The sequence below is a fragment of the Ovis canadensis genome, chromosome 1 (genome assembly GCF_042477335.2).
Source record: "Ovis canadensis isolate MfBH-ARS-UI-01 breed Bighorn chromosome 1, ARS-UI_OviCan_v2, whole genome shotgun sequence".
In the NCBI taxonomy this organism is placed as follows: Eukaryota; Metazoa; Chordata; class Mammalia; order Artiodactyla; family Bovidae; genus Ovis; species Ovis canadensis.
Window position 1 is genome coordinate 92,725,660 of NC_091245.1, and position 16,790 is coordinate 92,742,449.

General features: G+C 37.6%; 2 protein-coding genes across 5 annotated transcripts in view; both read right to left on the reverse strand.

Moving 5' to 3' along the window:
• Positions 1-463: 463 nt before the first annotated feature.
• NRAS (NRAS proto-oncogene, GTPase) lies at positions 464-10,275 on the reverse strand. Its single transcript, XM_069601470.1, has 7 exons — positions 10,117-10,275; positions 9,492-9,619; positions 7,288-7,466; positions 5,168-5,327; positions 4,402-4,525; positions 4,040-4,081; positions 464-3,934 (listed from the first exon to the last, which is right to left on the reverse strand). Exons 2-5 carry the CDS (start codon positions 9,600-9,602, stop codon positions 4,406-4,408), a joined length of 570 nt encoding a protein of 189 aa, XP_069457571.1. The 5' UTR covers positions 9,603-9,619; positions 10,117-10,275; the 3' UTR covers positions 464-3,934; positions 4,040-4,081; positions 4,402-4,405.
• A 90-nt stretch (positions 10,276-10,365) lies between these two features.
• Positions 10,366-16,790, reverse strand: part of CSDE1 (cold shock domain containing E1) — a 35,361-nt gene continuing 28,936 nt past the window's right edge. For all 4 annotated transcript variants that reach the window (XM_069601459.1, XM_069601450.1, XM_069601443.1 and 1 more), the window contains 5 exons: positions 16,668-16,787; positions 13,764-13,942; positions 12,775-12,938; positions 12,087-12,219; positions 10,366-11,668 (listed from right to left, as the gene is read on the reverse strand). In XM_069601459.1, the coding sequence (XP_069457560.1) occupies positions 11,621-11,668; positions 12,087-12,219; positions 12,775-12,938; positions 13,764-13,942; positions 16,668-16,787 (644 nt within the window). In that variant the 3' untranslated portion in view covers positions 10,366-11,620. The remainder of the gene's footprint in view (positions 11,669-12,086; positions 12,220-12,774; positions 12,939-13,763; positions 13,943-16,667; positions 16,788-16,790) is intronic.

Sequence of the window (16,790 nt, forward strand, 5' to 3'; positions counted from 1 at the left end):
ATCCATCAACAGACAACTAGGTAAATCAATTATAGTTCATTCATATAGCGGAATCTTACACAACCATCAAAAATAGCGCACACCTTACGGGAAAGGAATCCAAAGGGAGGGGATATATGTACACGTATAGCTGATTCATTTTGCTACACAGCAGAGACTAACACAACATTGTAAAGCAACTATATTCCAATTAAAAAAAAAACAACAACCTACCAACATTGGTAGACTGTGCAATAGCACAAAGATAGATCAAAAGATCCAATGGTAGTTTCTAGCATTTCATGTTAATGTGTGAGAATCTGACATACAGCTATGAATCATACTTGACATACTAAAGCAGGCTCTGACTTACTTTATACTGACAAAATCAGGAACTCAGACCTTCCAATATAGTCCAAACATCACATCCAAAGTCTGAATTTAATATTAACTTTCAATAAAGGCACATCAGTGGCAAAAACAATTATGACTAAGCAAAGAACTTCCAGTTTTTATTTTTTAAACATTTAACAAGGAAACATTCAACCAAATTTTAAAAAATTAGGATGGATTAATTTACAATAAAATAGTCAACTTAAAATACCAGCCCTTTCATTTAGGGCCAAGGAGGCCAATAGTTTCTGTTTGAACAGCAGAACTGCACAATAGACATTTTTACTTTTATTTGATGGCACAGAAATATAAAAGTCATACAGCTTTCACTGAGCTCCTCCCTTCCCCCCAGAGAATTCATACAATTGCTTCTTAGGTCAGTACTCAGGCCTTTAAAAATTATCAGTTATATTTTGAAATATATCTACAATTACTCTGAAAATGAGAACACTTTTAAAAACAATTCTTTTAAGAAACACCTTAAAATAATATCGTGGCACATTAGGTTTCTTAAAGAAACAGCAAAAATGAAAAATAATGTTTAAGAATTATAGTCCCTTGTTTATAGAAACCACCCAAATAAAATAGTTTCTCTAATTAGTTATCCTTGCTTCTTATAATTTATTAGCAGAGATGAATTACAAGAAGCAGAATGCACCCTTTTTTGGTTCTTGGTTGTAGCTGCCAGCTTAAGAGTTCATGACTGTAAATGTAAAGCAAAATATAACCATGCTCACCAATTCTGGAATGGAAAAAAACCAAAGTATCTCTTTAAAGTGTTTCTCTATCCTTGCTTTCAAGTCAAGACAAAAAATTCACAGCAGTTTAAAGGATGATGAAAGACTAAACAGGGGGCCCACTACAATACATACCTAGGATCATTTCACCTATTACACTCCTGAAGTGAACACTGTAACAAGTATGATATTACCAAGTAGCATTCTGTAGTAAGCTGTTGGAACAAGTACAGCACTCAATGGATTCATTTACAGACAGGCATGGTAGCTTTCGGACAGAACACCTTATTTTCACAATCTTGAATGTGCAACCTTTAAAAAACGAACAAACATAAAGTAATATGCAATTTATGACAGCTGGCCAGGCACTTAACTTGGGGAAAGAGACTTTCATATTTTGAGGTAAACTATAATTGTTTTCAGCAATCACAAACATATTCTAAAAACTATAACACACTAACTGAAGTTATTCAGCGTTTAAAAGTTTGTCACTCTATAGTGCCAAAATTCACACCAAAGTGTATAACTTTTTAAGAAGCTATTAAAAGGACATTTTCAAGTCTGAATTTTGGCCCCACTTAGATACTTCTGTGCTTAGAACATACTTGAGAAAACTAAAAGATACAAACATACACCAGTAAAGGGTGCAAGAGCCTAAAATGAGCTACTCCCCCCCCACCTCCCCGCATCCGACATTAGTAAGAGTCACACTGTCACTCACACAGACAAGAGGAAGAGGAGGAAGACAATACAACCGAGTTGACAAGCCTCAGTCTATCCCCAAGGAAATGACAGCGCAATGCTCCAAGAGGAGCAGAAGCAAAGTGGCAGAGAGTTTCTGTCTATGGGTATGGACTATGAAAGCTTCAGAATTAACACTAAGGAGCACAATTCTCTGGATTTTTCATTCTCTGGGTACAGTATGATTTTTTCTTCTCTTCCAAATTCATTTCAAGGCAATGTAGAATTTGCTTAATAAATGACAACTCTTATTAGAAGAGGACCTCAGTAAGTACACATTAGAAGACGAGAACAGAAAGCGGCCATTTTGGAACGATTCTTTTATCAAAAGTTATCCAAGTCTATTTTCATTAGGATATTATCTGCAAATAGAAAAGTCAAGTCTCCAAATTCTCATAATTATTAATTATATTTTCTATCCCTTCTCAAAATGGCAATTTCAATCCAAAGGCTACTTCTAGTTCAGCACAAACTTATCAGCTTGCTACCTGGTATGCCCAGACTAATTATTCAATGTTGTTTTAAACCCTTAAAAGAACGTAAGAATAAAGAATATTTTAAAAATATTGATCTGAGGCATCCTCACTCTCAAAAACTTGAGAAAAAAGATCAGCTTAATTTGATTTCCATGTGGCTAAAAATAGAGTCCAGATAAAGACTTCTAAGCTGACCCTTCTCAGGAAAACAAGTTTTTCCAGTCCTGGTTAAGAATTTGTATTAACTGACTTCTTTCCTTGCAGGACTAACCACACACATCTGGCAAAACTATTAGCTGGAGTTAATCGTGAGCAAATGTGAAAGAATTTCTCTCTCTGTGATGCTAATTGGCTCACTGAAGTTTTGACACTGTGACCCTGGTCTATTAGCACCATGCTTTACTCAGCTGAAATAATTAATCAAGCCACTGCCATGAGGTGACGAACAGAGAAGGGGACCAAGGACAATTATATACATCAATAATTATTAATACCATGATATACAGTGAAAATGTGTCTATTAACATATTTGAGGCATGAAAATCATTGATCACAGCTATTAAATAAAACTGCGTCACACTTTTACAATTTGTGAACACCTGCAAATGTAGACTTCCTGATATGATCCAAATTAAATTACGAATGGAAGTTCATTGAACATTAGATTATCTGTAAGTTAAAAGGAAACAAATTATATGTTTTGCAGGTAGTAAACTACCAAAAAAAAAAAGTGGAGGTTAGGTAAAAATTAAGTGAAATTATTCCTAATCATTTATAGTCTCATCTTTCTCTCGGGAGAGCCCCAAAATAGGTCTCCAGAAAATCAACTTTATAGATGTAAGAAATGGCATCTGCTATCATATTGGTGTATCTTTCCCTCAAAGCTAGATGGGTCACAGACATATCTCAGACATTCATTTTCATGTATAACAGTTTCTGAGACATCTATTCCACTGAAGTATTGTAAAGGAAGTCTACAAGTCACTTCCAGGAAAAAGGCACTTCATCGTGAAAGTTACATTTAATTGCAAGAAAGTTGAGAAGATGAGGGTAGACTCAAAAGCTCAGTATTCATTTTTGTATTTCTAAATACAGAGTAAATGCCAGTTTATAGAATATAGATGATAACATTACAAACAAACCAAAGAGCAACATTAACTATATTCTCAGCAAAACAGTAATTTATGACATTTCTCCAAAAACCAACATAGTTCCAAGTTCAACAATAAAAAGGAAAAAAAAAAAATCACCAGCAGTTGCTACTTTAGAGCTCAAGACATTGTTTTCTACAGAATTTCATGTTTCTACAGTTTGGTTCTCTGTTTCAGAGTATTAATTGCTTTTCAGATGAAAAACCTGGGTGGCAGAGGTGTGTTTGTGTGTGCTGGGGGAGAACCCAGGGTGGAAAAATACTGGGAGTAACAAGAGGTTCATTTCTCTGGTCAGACAACCAAGTGAGGAGGTAGTTATTCTGAGAACTTCTCAAACAGAGAATATTCTATTGATCTACTGAGAGTTGGGGAAATAGCAGGAGCTTCTTTTTGAGACTGAAGATAGCAACAGGACTACTTCTCCTCCAGGGAAGTCAGGACCAGGGTGTCAGTGCAGCTGAAATAAAGATGGAATCTGTATAAATGGCACATAGAATATTGGAAAAACAAAGTTATGAAATCAACATAAATGATAATACATTCATTTCCAAACTTGCCCTACCTTGACAGTGGCTCTTTTCTGATGTGAGAACTTTAAAAGTATCTATGAGAAAAGAAAACACATCATGTCATCATCAAATAGTGATCCTTTACGCTTCTGGTATTATCTTTCATAAACAAAATCTTCTAATTTCTAATATTATTGAAAAGGTAACGCTGTCTGTAAAATAATTACGTGTTTTTAAAACAGTTTAGGCTGCAGTACTCTCAGAAAGGCTGCCAAAAGGAAAGCAGTTGATTTTAGATTTTTAAGTGAGGTGAAACTCTCAGTTAAATAGCAACACAGAAAAGATAACAGCAATACTCCTCCAAATTGCCTAAATAGTACTTATACCTCCATCAAGAGACTATGTGCTCGCTCACCTTGTTACATTACCACACATGGCAACCCCATACAACCTTGAGTGCCATCATCACTGCTGTTGAGTTTTTTCATTCGGTACTGACGTATTTCTCTTACCAGTGTGTAAAAGGCATCTTCAACACCCTATAAAAGAGAGAAAATGATAAAGACAGCTTATACAACCCAAGTTGTAAGCTCTAATTTGTATTTCCTTATGTGGATTTAAAATTGCAATTATTCAATTACTAGCTGAAAAATAGGCTGAGCATTCCTACTGTATCACATTAGCAGGCTGATATACAAACAGCACTTTTTGCAAAAATGACATTCATGCACCTATCCCTTAAACAGTAGCTGGTGTTGATGGAGAAAGGACTAATGTTTTAAGTATCTTTAATCAAGGGTCTTCATTTAGAAATACTTGTGCATGTTAAAGCAGGCGTAAAAAAGAAACCAGATCAGAATATTAATAAATTTATTTTGGGTTTAAACTGCAGATTAAAAAAAATAGAAGTCTATTAAAAAATCCAACCAGGGACTTTCCTGCTGGTCCAGTGGTTAAGACTCCATGCTCCCAATGCAGGTGGCTAGGGTTTGATCTCTCATCAGGGAACGAGATCCCACATGCAGCAACTAAGACCCGATGCAGTCAAATTCATAAAAAACAAAACAAAACCAAAACCAACCCAAACAACAAATAATGTAGATCACATCTCTAGCAAAGAGTCCATCAGTCAAACTTTTTCTGCCTTAAGCCCTTGCCAGATGCTGAAAGCTGTACTATACCTGTCTGGTCTTGGCTGAGGTTTCAATGAATGGAATCCCATAGCTTTTGGCCAGTTCATGGGCTTGTTTTGTGTCAACTGTCCTTGTTGGCAAGTCACACTTGTTTCCTACTAGCACCATAGGTACATCATCCGAGTCCTTTACACGCTTAATCTGTTCCCTAAAAGAAGGGAATGTATTATGGTAACATAAGAATAAACTTTTAGGAAGGAATAAACAGTTTGAAGTAAAAAATAAAATCTAACAAACTTCAGCTAGCCCTATTGGCTTCTAGTATTGCGTTTCCCTGTTTTTTGTTGTTTTTTTAAACTACTTGCATACTAAGAAGACTGGTTTACACTTGATGCAATAGCCACAAGGAAGCCAAGTACCAGTTCACTTTCTATCTTGACACAGGCCCCTTTTAGGTTTCTTGATTCTCTGAAGAGCTGGGCTCTGGATTTAACTGGTAACTCAAAATCACACTCTAGATTAAGGTCTGAAGTATAAAAAGTAAAGCTTACTGCCTCCAAATAACTTTTCGAAGATTCCTGGAGTATGACAGTATTTAATGAAAGACAGTCTATCCACTTCTCTGGATGGGTGGTGTCCAAACATTTTCTTCAAACAAAATTACAGCTGGAAGTCCAAGATATAAATTAGAACACACTATAACTGCTCTTATTAACAGCAGATTAAAAGATCTGAAACTCCCAACTGATAGTACTCTCTTCAACGACAAGACACAAGACACAGCAGTGTGGAAACTATTGCTCCAGATTCTCTGGACCAACCCTGTCCAACGGGTATTCTCCTGATGACGGAAACATTCTCCAGCCGCCCTGTCCAGCTATGTCTACCAGTCACATGAAGCTACTGAACACCTGAAAAGTCAGTTGCTAACGTGGGACCAAGGAACTGACTCTTGAATTGTTAATTCTACTCAGTTTGAAAAACCACAAATGGCTTGTGTCTACCATACTGCACAGCACTGGTCTAGATTCTCCCTTTGAATTACACACACAATCATCAACTTGAAATCCATTTCACTGGCTATCTACAGAACTGAGCTTGGTTTGGGGTGACGGCAGTACCCTATGTGAAGGGATAATGCAAGAGGGCTTAAGAGGAAAATGATTTGTAGAAATTTAGCAAATATTAGGTGCTTGTCAAGTGCTGAGCATTTTATTCAGTGCTTTATTAATTCCAGAGAGAAAATGGAAAGTAGAACAGGTTTAGGGGAAGAAAACCAGTTTTGGACTTGTTTCTGAGAGTCGCCACCTTCATATGGTTGGAGTGTACACCAGGACTCAAGGTTGCAGCAGAACACTTGCATAGCATTTACTCTGTGGCAAACACTGTTCTGAGGGATTCCCATATTTATTAACTAATTTAATTTTCACAGCAACTCTGAGTAAGTACCGCTATCTTCATACTGTTAGATAAGGAGGCTCAGAGATTTAGTAGTTTGTCCCAAACTTCCATGGCTAAGAGATGATGGAGCCAGGCTGCAACCCAGGCAGAGTTTATATTCCTAACCACTACATTATTCTGCTTAAAAAACATAGGTCTAAGAAATAGAAGCCCTGGGTTTTTGGTTCTGGGTCTATTAATAACAATCATGACTATGAAACCTAACAAACCTCCTTCTGAACTTTACTTCTGTAAAATAAGAATGTCATACCAGAATTTATATGGTCCAATGGAGCTTTGAAAGTTAAAGGTTCTGTGCAGAAAGGCCATCTTTACATTCCTTTGTCCCACTTTTATCTTTATCTACCTTCTCCCCATTTGTTTTTTCCTGTTATCGTCTCTGTTACTGAAGAATGTTTTTCAGAGGGATCTTCTGCTCGCGAGATTTCTTTGTGATCTCTCATAACAAAGCCTCTAGCTCTAAATCACTACCATTAGCAAGCCCCATGCATGTATTACCATGCATTCTAGCCAAAGTAGATTATGTAAAACAAATCCCAGTATTAACTTTCAGTAATAACCCCAGGTTCCCAATACCACAACCTAAAAGAAATTCTTTTCATAATTAAAAATCTGTATCTTCCCTAGTGTGGTATCCTCATCCCTACCCCAAAACTTCAGAACACACTTAAAGATGATCCTTTCAGAAAAAACAATGCTCCTAGTACCTGTAGAGGTTAATATCTGCAAATGATTTGCTATTATTGATGGCAAATACACAAAGGAAGCCTTCGCCTGTCCTCATGTATTGGTCTCTCATGGCACTGTACTCCTCTTGTCCAGCTGTATCCAGTATGTCCAACAGACAGGTTTCACCATCTATAACCACCTGTTTTCGGTAGGAATCCTGGGGTGTGGAGGGTAGGAGGGTAGGGAGAGAGGGAGATTCCATTTTTATTAAAAATCATAGGGAATGCAATGCTACTGCCAAGGTTAAATAAACTCTAATCAAGTCCAACTCTGTCTCTTTGCTTTGTCCCTCAAACTGCTAATATATACATAATCACATAGAAAGTACTTAAGGTCACCCTAGGAAGAAGTCCCAAATGTTATATGCCTGCAGAAAAGAAAATATGGTCACTGTTCCTGGAAAAGATGAAGAAAACATGGTAATTCAAAGGATAGTTCTATTGCAGATAAGACTAGAGATTAGGTTCACAGTGTATTTTACTGAAGTATGAACTGCACTTCTCTCGTTTGAGTTGTCTATTGTCAATTTACTCTATCTCCACCAATTATAACTTGCCCTAAGATACAGTGTCTTTTGTGTTCATGATTATATACACAAATATCATTTATTTCAGAAAATAATACCAAACTATTTTTCTCATCATGACAGATCGTCATCATGAATATTTGGGAATATTCATCCCCATGAGTATTTTTCAAATATTCATGAATCAAATTCCTGAAAGTTCCAAACAAGGTTAAGGTACACTAATTCTTTGGGAAGAAAGAGATGCTCAGATCATATTAAAAAAAATCAATTTGGCTCAAACACAAAATTTTTACTTTTTTTTAATGTTTATGTTCTGGGAATTCAAAGAAAATAACCTCATTACACACTAAAGATCTGGCTTCAGAAACAGTGTGTAACACAGTTTGCCAGCCTATTCAACAGCTCCTCAGTAACTTACTGCATTTCAGGACTGTAATATACTTTCAAATTAACAGAGAATTCACATGGCCAAAATTTCCCTGAAGCATGAAATATGGTCAAGTGTATGTGTGTTCTAGGGAAATAAGCAAAATTAAAATGATAAAGATAGGTTTTAGTCAAACTAAAATGGGATAACAGAAGTCAGAGAAGTGGTTATTTCCTGGCAGGACAAGGGGGTTTACTGACTAGAAAGGGGCATGAGAGAACTCTCCTGAGCATTGGAAACAGTCTATATTGTTATCTATGTGATGGTTACATGGTGTACACAAATTTAAAGCCACTGAGTTGTAGCTATAAGACTTACTTTATGTAAACTATCTTTTAACCAATAAAACTTTGAAAAACATCGAAACGTTATAACCATTAATACTAAAGCTGGTAAGCCTAAAATAAAATTTTGCCAAGGACTAATTTTTAAGAATGCCTATATTAGAGATAGCTTGCATTAAACACTTAGTGGTTAGGTAGTACAAAGACCAGGGTGTGGATTAAAATAATCTCTAGAGTTTTACATTTCTAAATTGGATTAGAATAAGATTACAAAGGTTTTAGATACCACTTACTGAAATCAATCTGTAACATGAACTCCTACAAACACAACAGAATCCTTAAATAAGTAATAATTACACTGCATCAGCATCCACAAAAATTTAACATACTTGATTTTTCACATCGCTTGTGTGTCAGGCAAGACAAATTTATGATACTTTACTAGAGGAAGAGAGTGATTGCTCACTATCACATAACTAAAACTGAAAATAGGAGGGTACTCCAAGGCACAGTGACTCAAAATCTCATGTTCTTTCTACCTCAACCCACAGTTTCAGTTGCTTCCAACTATGTAAGAAACACCTAGATCTCTCAACCCTTTTTCTCCTTCCTGCTATTATTCAGATATTTATACTATGACCTGTGTTCTTTTTAACAGAGCTGTCATATGAAGAAACTAAACAAGTTCAACAATGACTTTGCAACAGTTTACAAAACGATAAAAATTGTAAACTTTTTATAAAATCTTCAGCAGCTAATAAAAATGAATTCTTTCCCACAAACATGAAAAAAAAAGCTTAATTTATTGTATTACTAAACACAGAGCCCCAAATTACTTTTTCTCTTCTGATCATTCCTTTAGCTAAAGGGTACGGGGAAGGGAATGGGTAAGACTAAATGGAAACAGAGAGGTACGGTCAGCGGACTACCACTGGGCCTCACCTCTATGGTGGGATCATATTCATCTACAAAGTGGTTCTGGATTAGCTGGATTGTCAGTGCACTTTTCCCAACACCACCTGCTCCAACCACCACCAGTTTGTACTCAGTCATTTCACACCAGCAAGAACCTGTAGGAAAGGAGCAATTAGGGTTAACTGGCGAATCACAGAACTTCAAAGCTTTCTGTAATCAACAGTAACTAAAACCAGAATTTGAAATGGATTGGTTCCGTACACGTTCATCTCCACTTGGTTCTCAAAGTGATTCAGGAGTGCAAAAACACTTGCAGGTTACTGTGGATCTCAGAATTCTGGATTAATCTTCCAGCTACCCTCACCCTCGTTTTCAAGACTTTGGGCCCCGCCCTCAGACTAAGGTAAAGGAAACCCCCCTTCCTACTCCTCCTGTAAAACTTCTGTTTTGGGGGACGGCCGCCAGGCTGTCCCCCTTTCTTGGTACCCCTCGCTCCCCGCCTTTCTCCCAGAGAACTCCCCCGTAGGACTCAAATCGAAGGACACCCCCGCCCAGGGCCTTTGTTTCCAGTTCGTAGATTCCGCTCGATTTTTGGCAACAAGGAATTATCACTAGGCTCGAAAGCTGAACGCTACACACGCCAGAGCCTTACCTCTAGCTCCACTGCCTCCACTTCGGATAGATTACGACCACAACCGGGAAAGTTGTTGGGAGACCCCGGAACCGCCATGAACAGCCCCCACTAGGGAGCGGCACTTCCGGCCCCGCCCGATACGTAATCAGTCTGCGCCCAAGTCCCCGCCCCGGCCACGTGGGCCACTGACCCAGGAGTCACGCGGCAGACCGCACCCAGACCCGCCCCTCCCATACAGGACGTTTTAATAATGAAAGCGCTAGGTGCTAGTGTCTCAAAAATCAGTAAAACTTTATTCGCTTCCATTCTTTCGCCATTAACAGAAAACTGGAGAAAGCAAAATGTTATGTGTTTACAAAGATAAATGGCCTCTTTACCCAGAGAAGATCAAAACCTCAAACGACAACGGGGAAGATAAAAGCACCCTCCCCCACATCCCCTGAGCTGACCCATGTCATATTAGACAAAGCCTTCAGTCCACTGGCCAGGGACCTTGTATATGGCCAATTCAAGATGAGGGCCAAGAAATCAGACCAATCCGTTCCCGTGATAAAAAGTCGAACAGAAGCTACACCAAGGGTCAAGTGCCTGTATTTTTACAGGACACAGGAACCAGGCGGCTACTTATAAAAAAAACAAGATTCATTTCAGGCACAACTTTTTTATTATTTTTTTCTTTTGTTTTGTTTTGAAATCAGTAAAAGAAACTGGGTCCTATAAGCTGCAGTGATCTAAGCAGCAGCAAGTTTGTGCATTCGTCTTTTTTTGTTTAAATACGTTTAAATTATCACACTGCTGGCACACCTCATTTGCATGAAATTCTGCACCATACATACTAATTGTAGTAAAGTTACCCACCCCCCATGCCAGAAAAAAAAAAAAAAAACCTACTCTGGAAGATAATTTTCACTGAAATCTAACCAAACTTCGTTAAGTGGACTGTGACAAGATTATAAATGATATGAAAAATAACATTTTAACATTTGGCCATCAACTTAAGGAAATGGTTTGCCTATACAAATTTTGGTAATTTTTAATATATTCTACCCTCATATGGTCCTCAGAATTAAAGCGTAATAAACAGAAAAGGAAGAAGAATGCAACTGAGTGCTAAGGCAGAAATCTTGCCAGAAGTAATGAAGGTAGAGTATATACTAACTATCAAGTGCAGAATTTCATAGGGCCAACAAGTTAACAGTCTATATTTTTCTCTTACACAGGCGAAGTGGATTTTGCAATTACCAGTTGCGTTAAATGCACCAAATAAAGCTCCTAAAATTGATACTATAAGGCGCCACCTTAAGTTTTCCAGGCTGCAACTGTGCATAATTTTAAAATGGTTTTCTTAAATTTATTTATTTTTTTAAACATAACACGAGGAAGGTGTTAAAACTGGTGTAATAGCTCAATAGAATAAGTATTCCAGATTTTGGGAGGGATGAAGAGAGAGATATTCAGAACCCTTCACCAGAATCCCCCCAACTTGATCATAGTGGATTAATGATGTGCTTTGTGGATGTGGTTAGTCAATGACACCAGCTTGACGGATCTTTCTTTCTGCACCAAATCCCTGTGAAGAAATAAAATTGCAGTTAATGAACCAGGTGTGTGACAATCATGGTACGTTCACAATCCCAAAATGTAACATGATATATATATCACATATATGTATATGTGATATTAATATACAATACCAAAGTTTACTCTCTATCACCACCAATTCTTTTACAGAGGAGGAAATCTATAGTAAGCTTTCCTGATCTATTACCTAAACTATGTTCAAAGTATCAGAAATGTTCCTCTTATTGTAAGTAACCTTTATGTTAGGGGCTGACCCAACAGGCAGGAATCCTAACTGATTATGATAGTGATACCTGAAGCACTTTCGTAAATTAAGCCCTTTGAGCTATACTAAAATAGGACCTCAAGTAGTATGTTGGTTCATCAGTTGCCCCCATTTCCCCACTAAAATTTGTATGCCCTCATACCATTGAGTTATCTGGTCCCCTTGGCTGACGAAGAACCATTAGGCGAGGAGCACTGGCATCATCCAGGGTGATATTCTTCAAGCGATTGACCAACCTATCAGGTCGTGGAGCTGCAACAGCCTTGGGGCCCTCGCTATAAGAAAGTCAAGAGATGAGAATAAGCAACACTTGGTGAGAAGTAAGTAAGTACATGCAGAATGTGTCTTCTACCTAATACCCAAATGACTCAGTGTTAATGAGGGGGACTCTTGCCTCACCTAGCCAACTGGCTAGCAAGACAGGACAGACAACTTGGTTTATCTTTTTATTTCCAACTCAAGGTTTATTACTGTGTAGGAGCTGAAAGAATCATTTGGGTGAGGTTCATCCTTAGACTGGTCCACGATCAGAAAGACAAGTTCTGCAGACACATAAAACAAGGTACTGGGTATGAAAAAAAACCATAGAAAAGGAAAAATATGAAGAAGTATTTCCAGAGACTCTTAGCTCCTCTCATGTTAATGGTGTTATTAAAACAAAATAGTGCCAGAAATGGTAAACTATGAAATGTAGACAATTAAGAAATAACCAGAAACTTGCAGAAGCGAATTACACAAAGCAGTGGTGGAAAGTGAAGAAACATGATAAAGCAGAGATTACAAAAGTTAAAAGACAGTCAAAGGAGGTTACTAATGAACAACAAACTCACCAGACTCGCCAAACATTACAAGCACTGCACTTGCCAGTGCGCTGATTAAGAATCACTGAGAATTCCACCTCATCTCCTGCCTGTAGCTCAATGCCATCCTGAACTTCTTTCACGTGGAAAAAGAGCTTCTTGCTATCTCCTACTTCATAGTTAATGAAGCCAAACTGAAAATTTAAAAAGACAGTAGTGTAAAAAAAGACACACCATAGGAGGGAAAAGGAAACTCACTTTGAATGAAGCACAATGCATGACCCTAATTAGAAGGGGATTTATAAAACATGGTGTCAATGCTGATGCTCCAGTTCAGCTGCCTCGTTTGCAAAACTTAGGGAAGAAATGTATCTTTGAAATCACTGCCATTCACTCTAGCACAGCCAGAGTAACAAAGGTTATCTTGTGCCTACATATAATGCATGAACCAAGCTTTTGAATTAAGCAAAATCAGAGTTGTTATTTGAACATATGCTTGTTCTGCTCCCTTCCAAAATCAAGCTGGGTTATGGTATTACTAGAAACAGCCATACAAAATGTTTATATTCACTGTACTGAAATTTAAAAAAAAAGTCTTCTCTAAGGACTCACAGATTCCACTGAGATCTTAAGTACCAGCAATAGTTTTGTTTGCCCAAAGTTTACTTTATGAAAACTTCTATATACATGGTTTCTTTCTTTGTGTGGTCTACTAAAGAAGCTCTGAGCTCAAGTATGAAAAACTGTTAATATGTCTATTCTGGAAGTCTCACTCTGAACTTATTTTCCCCATTATGTTAGTTATTAGTACTACTTTTACTTTCCTTTTGCTACTATTGCCATTTTTAAAATATGGTTTTTCCGTTTATAATAAGCTCTTCAAATCATTGAAAAGGAAGATAAAGTAAAAATAAAAACAAAATGAATGTTGATGGTTCCTGCTTGGCTGAAAAATTTTCAAGGGTTTGGTTACCAACTCATAAAAGGATCGAATTGGATCCAGAGGTATTACCACTTACCTGATCTTTCACACACTCCACTGTAGCCCTACGCAGGGGTGTGATGTTGTAGGCCATAGTCTGTGCATTTTGGCCCAGGACACACAACTGGAACTTGACACTCTCCCCTTTCTGTAGGCAATCCCCTTTGTTGGCCATCCCAACTATGCCAAATGGATAGACCTCACCTTTCATATCCCCTGTAGGGAGAAACAGGTACAAAGTCTATAAGCTAATATTTCACAACAGCCCTCTCTGTTGATGGTCCTAATAAATTTATAAATAATTTGCTAAAAATATTATATTCACTAAGATTTTTAATACCTGAAGAATTCTACTTTAAAGCTTCAATAAAATCCTGAATGCTAAATACTACCATGAAAATGAAGGAAAACTTGTAGCTCATTGTCACTGTACTAGCTAATGAACAGCTTTAAACCAAGTTTATAGGGAAAATGAAAAACTCCAACAACACTATCACTTACCATCTCACTACCTAATTTTAAAGCACTGTGGATTGCTCATATGATCCACTGGATTATCTTCTTTCCAAGTGCATAATATGAGCGAGTCAAAAACATTTCTGATCCATACCTACCTGGGCATTAAACAAGCCACGCACAAGCAAAAACACAATGTAGACAAACTTTTTGGCATTCCACCTCCTTTCTTTGTTCTGATTGTGGCGCTCTCAAACCTAAGGCACTTTTCTCCTAGATGGCCCATCACAGTTTTTCTTAATGTCAGATAGTAAATATTTTAATCTTACAGAATCCTGTCTCTGTCATAAGTACTCAATTTTGCTGTTGGCAGTGAGAAAGCAAAGACAGTATGTAAATGAACAGCTGTGGTTGTGTTTCAAGAAAATTTTATTAATAAAAACAAGTCATCTTATTTGCTGAGCTTTGCCCTGGAATAGAAGTTGGCTGGAAGTCAAGGCAGGCTACAGATAAAAACCAGGCCAAAGGGTTCAATCAGCTACCTATCAGTTCACCTGGATAGTGAATTCACTAAATCAACAAAAGTAGAAATGAAGGTAAAAATATCAGATGAAGAAGTAGCTTCAAAATTGGGAATGCATGTAACCATTCTCTTGATGATTACACAGGCAAGTGAAGATTTTCTTTTCAAACTGAGAGGAACTAAAAACTTTGAGGAGACACTGCCAATAGAGCAAGTCATACAGAAGTATGAGACAACTAGACCATGTGATGGAGAAGGCAATGGCAGCCCACTCCAGTACTCTTGCCTGGAGAATCCCATGGACGGAGGAGCCTGGTGGGCCGCAGTCCATGGGGTCACTAAGAGTCGGATATGACTGAGCAACTTCACTTTCACTTTTCACTTTCATGCATTGGAGAAGGAAATGGCAACCCACTCCAGTGTTCTTGCCAGGAGAATCCCAGGGACGGAGGAGCCTGGTGGGCCACTGTCTATGGGGTCGCACAGAGTTGGACAAGACTGAAGCAACTCAGCAGCAGCAGCAGCAGCCTAAGTGATATTGGTAGTAAGTACCATTTATTAAACACTTACTATACTGATTCATACTTAATCTTTATAGAACCTTTTGAAGTTGAAGATATTATCTTCATTTTAAAAATGAAGAAACTGAGTAAGGAAAGATTTAATTTGGCTAAGGTTATACAGCTAGCAAGTGGAAGAGCTTGTGTGCAGATCTAGGTCTGTCCAGCACTGAAACCCTGGTCTTATATTAGGTTAGCTGTCTTCCTAAAAGAGCTGTTCTCACCACCAAGTGGGGAAAATGTGATCTGTATAGTCCCAAAAACTCTAGGCTTGGTGATTTTAGGAAAGTTTTCTTTTCTACAAAACCTTGCTTTTAGACTGTATCTAAAGCATAAGTGTAAGTGTAAGAAGAGTAAGTTGAAGAGTAAGTGGATTAGGGGTTGGGAATGCAAAAAAAAAAAAAAGTAAAAAGGGAAAATGAAGGAGAGGAAAAAGGGTATTTTGATGTTATCTCATGAGTTAAAGTTAGTTGCCCACACCCACATGGCCCTTTTAAGGGTTTGATAATCATCATGGCATCATAGTTCAATGATGATTTGCTATAAAGTTAACTCATATTTGGAGATGTGCATGTATGAGGATACTGGTTTCACAGAATAAAGAAATTCCTAAGAACTCATGTGATAAAAGAACAGGTTCATCAAGGCTAATTTCCTTCTCTCGAATGACCTGCTCTTTCCACTTTATGTTCTTCTGTGATTCCCAGATGGCACAAGATTTATTCTCTTTTTAAATCAAGCTATCATCTTTCATTGGCATTTCAAACCCTCTTATCAACCTCATCCTTATAGTAATTCTGCTATATTAATCATCCAGTATTCCCTACTGTATTTCTATTGCAAACCCGTTGGTCTTTCTGGTACTGTTTGGAGCAAGCCATTACAGCAGTTCTCAGGGAGTTGTCAAAGATTGGGGAAAAAAAGGCAGAAAAATGAAAAATAGGGAGCCCTGACCTAGAGACAAGTAGCAGGATCCTCACGGTATCCTGTAAGTAACAGACGAAGCAAAAATGTTTATAGAATTGAATAGTTACTAGGACATTTGTCAACACTGATGTAAATAACCAATGAATAATAGAGGAGAAACAAAATTGTATTAAACCCAGCCAACTGTCAATGTCTGATTATCAACCATTAAATGTATATTTTTAGTGTGAGATTTTGTTCTTAGTCTATTATAACTCAGTCAGTAGCTCACATATCAAGTCATTTATTCACATAAATCCAGGCTGATCTCATTTCCAAGAAATAAAAAAAAAATAAAAGCCAAGCATGGGTAGGAAAATAAATCACTTCTCCTTAATTCAGTTTTTAAGGACAAATGCAACCCCACATTTTAAAATCTTCGACATGCTCTTCTGAAGGTAAGGCAAATTTCAAAACATGATAAAGATGTTCTTACCTTCGTCCACGATCTCAATCATTCCTTGGTACTCATTCTGTGTTGGATCAACACTCCTCAAGGGGCGAATGACTTTACCAGAGTAGATGGTGGGATCAGCTTCCTCAGTAATGCCATTCACTA

Coding starts and splice junctions, on each gene's coding strand:
- NRAS (XM_069601470.1), bottom strand. CDS start 9,602: ATGACTGAGTACAAACTGGTGGTGGTTGGAGCAGGTGGTGTTGGGAAA. Junction 5,328..7,287: donor GCAGATATTAACCTCTACAG/GTACTAGGAGCA, acceptor CCCTTCTTTTAG/GGAACAGATTAAGCGTGTAA. Junction 4,526..5,167: donor CCTCAGCCAAGACCAGACAG/GTATAGTACAGC, acceptor TCTCTTTTATAG/GGTGTTGAAGATGCCTTTTA.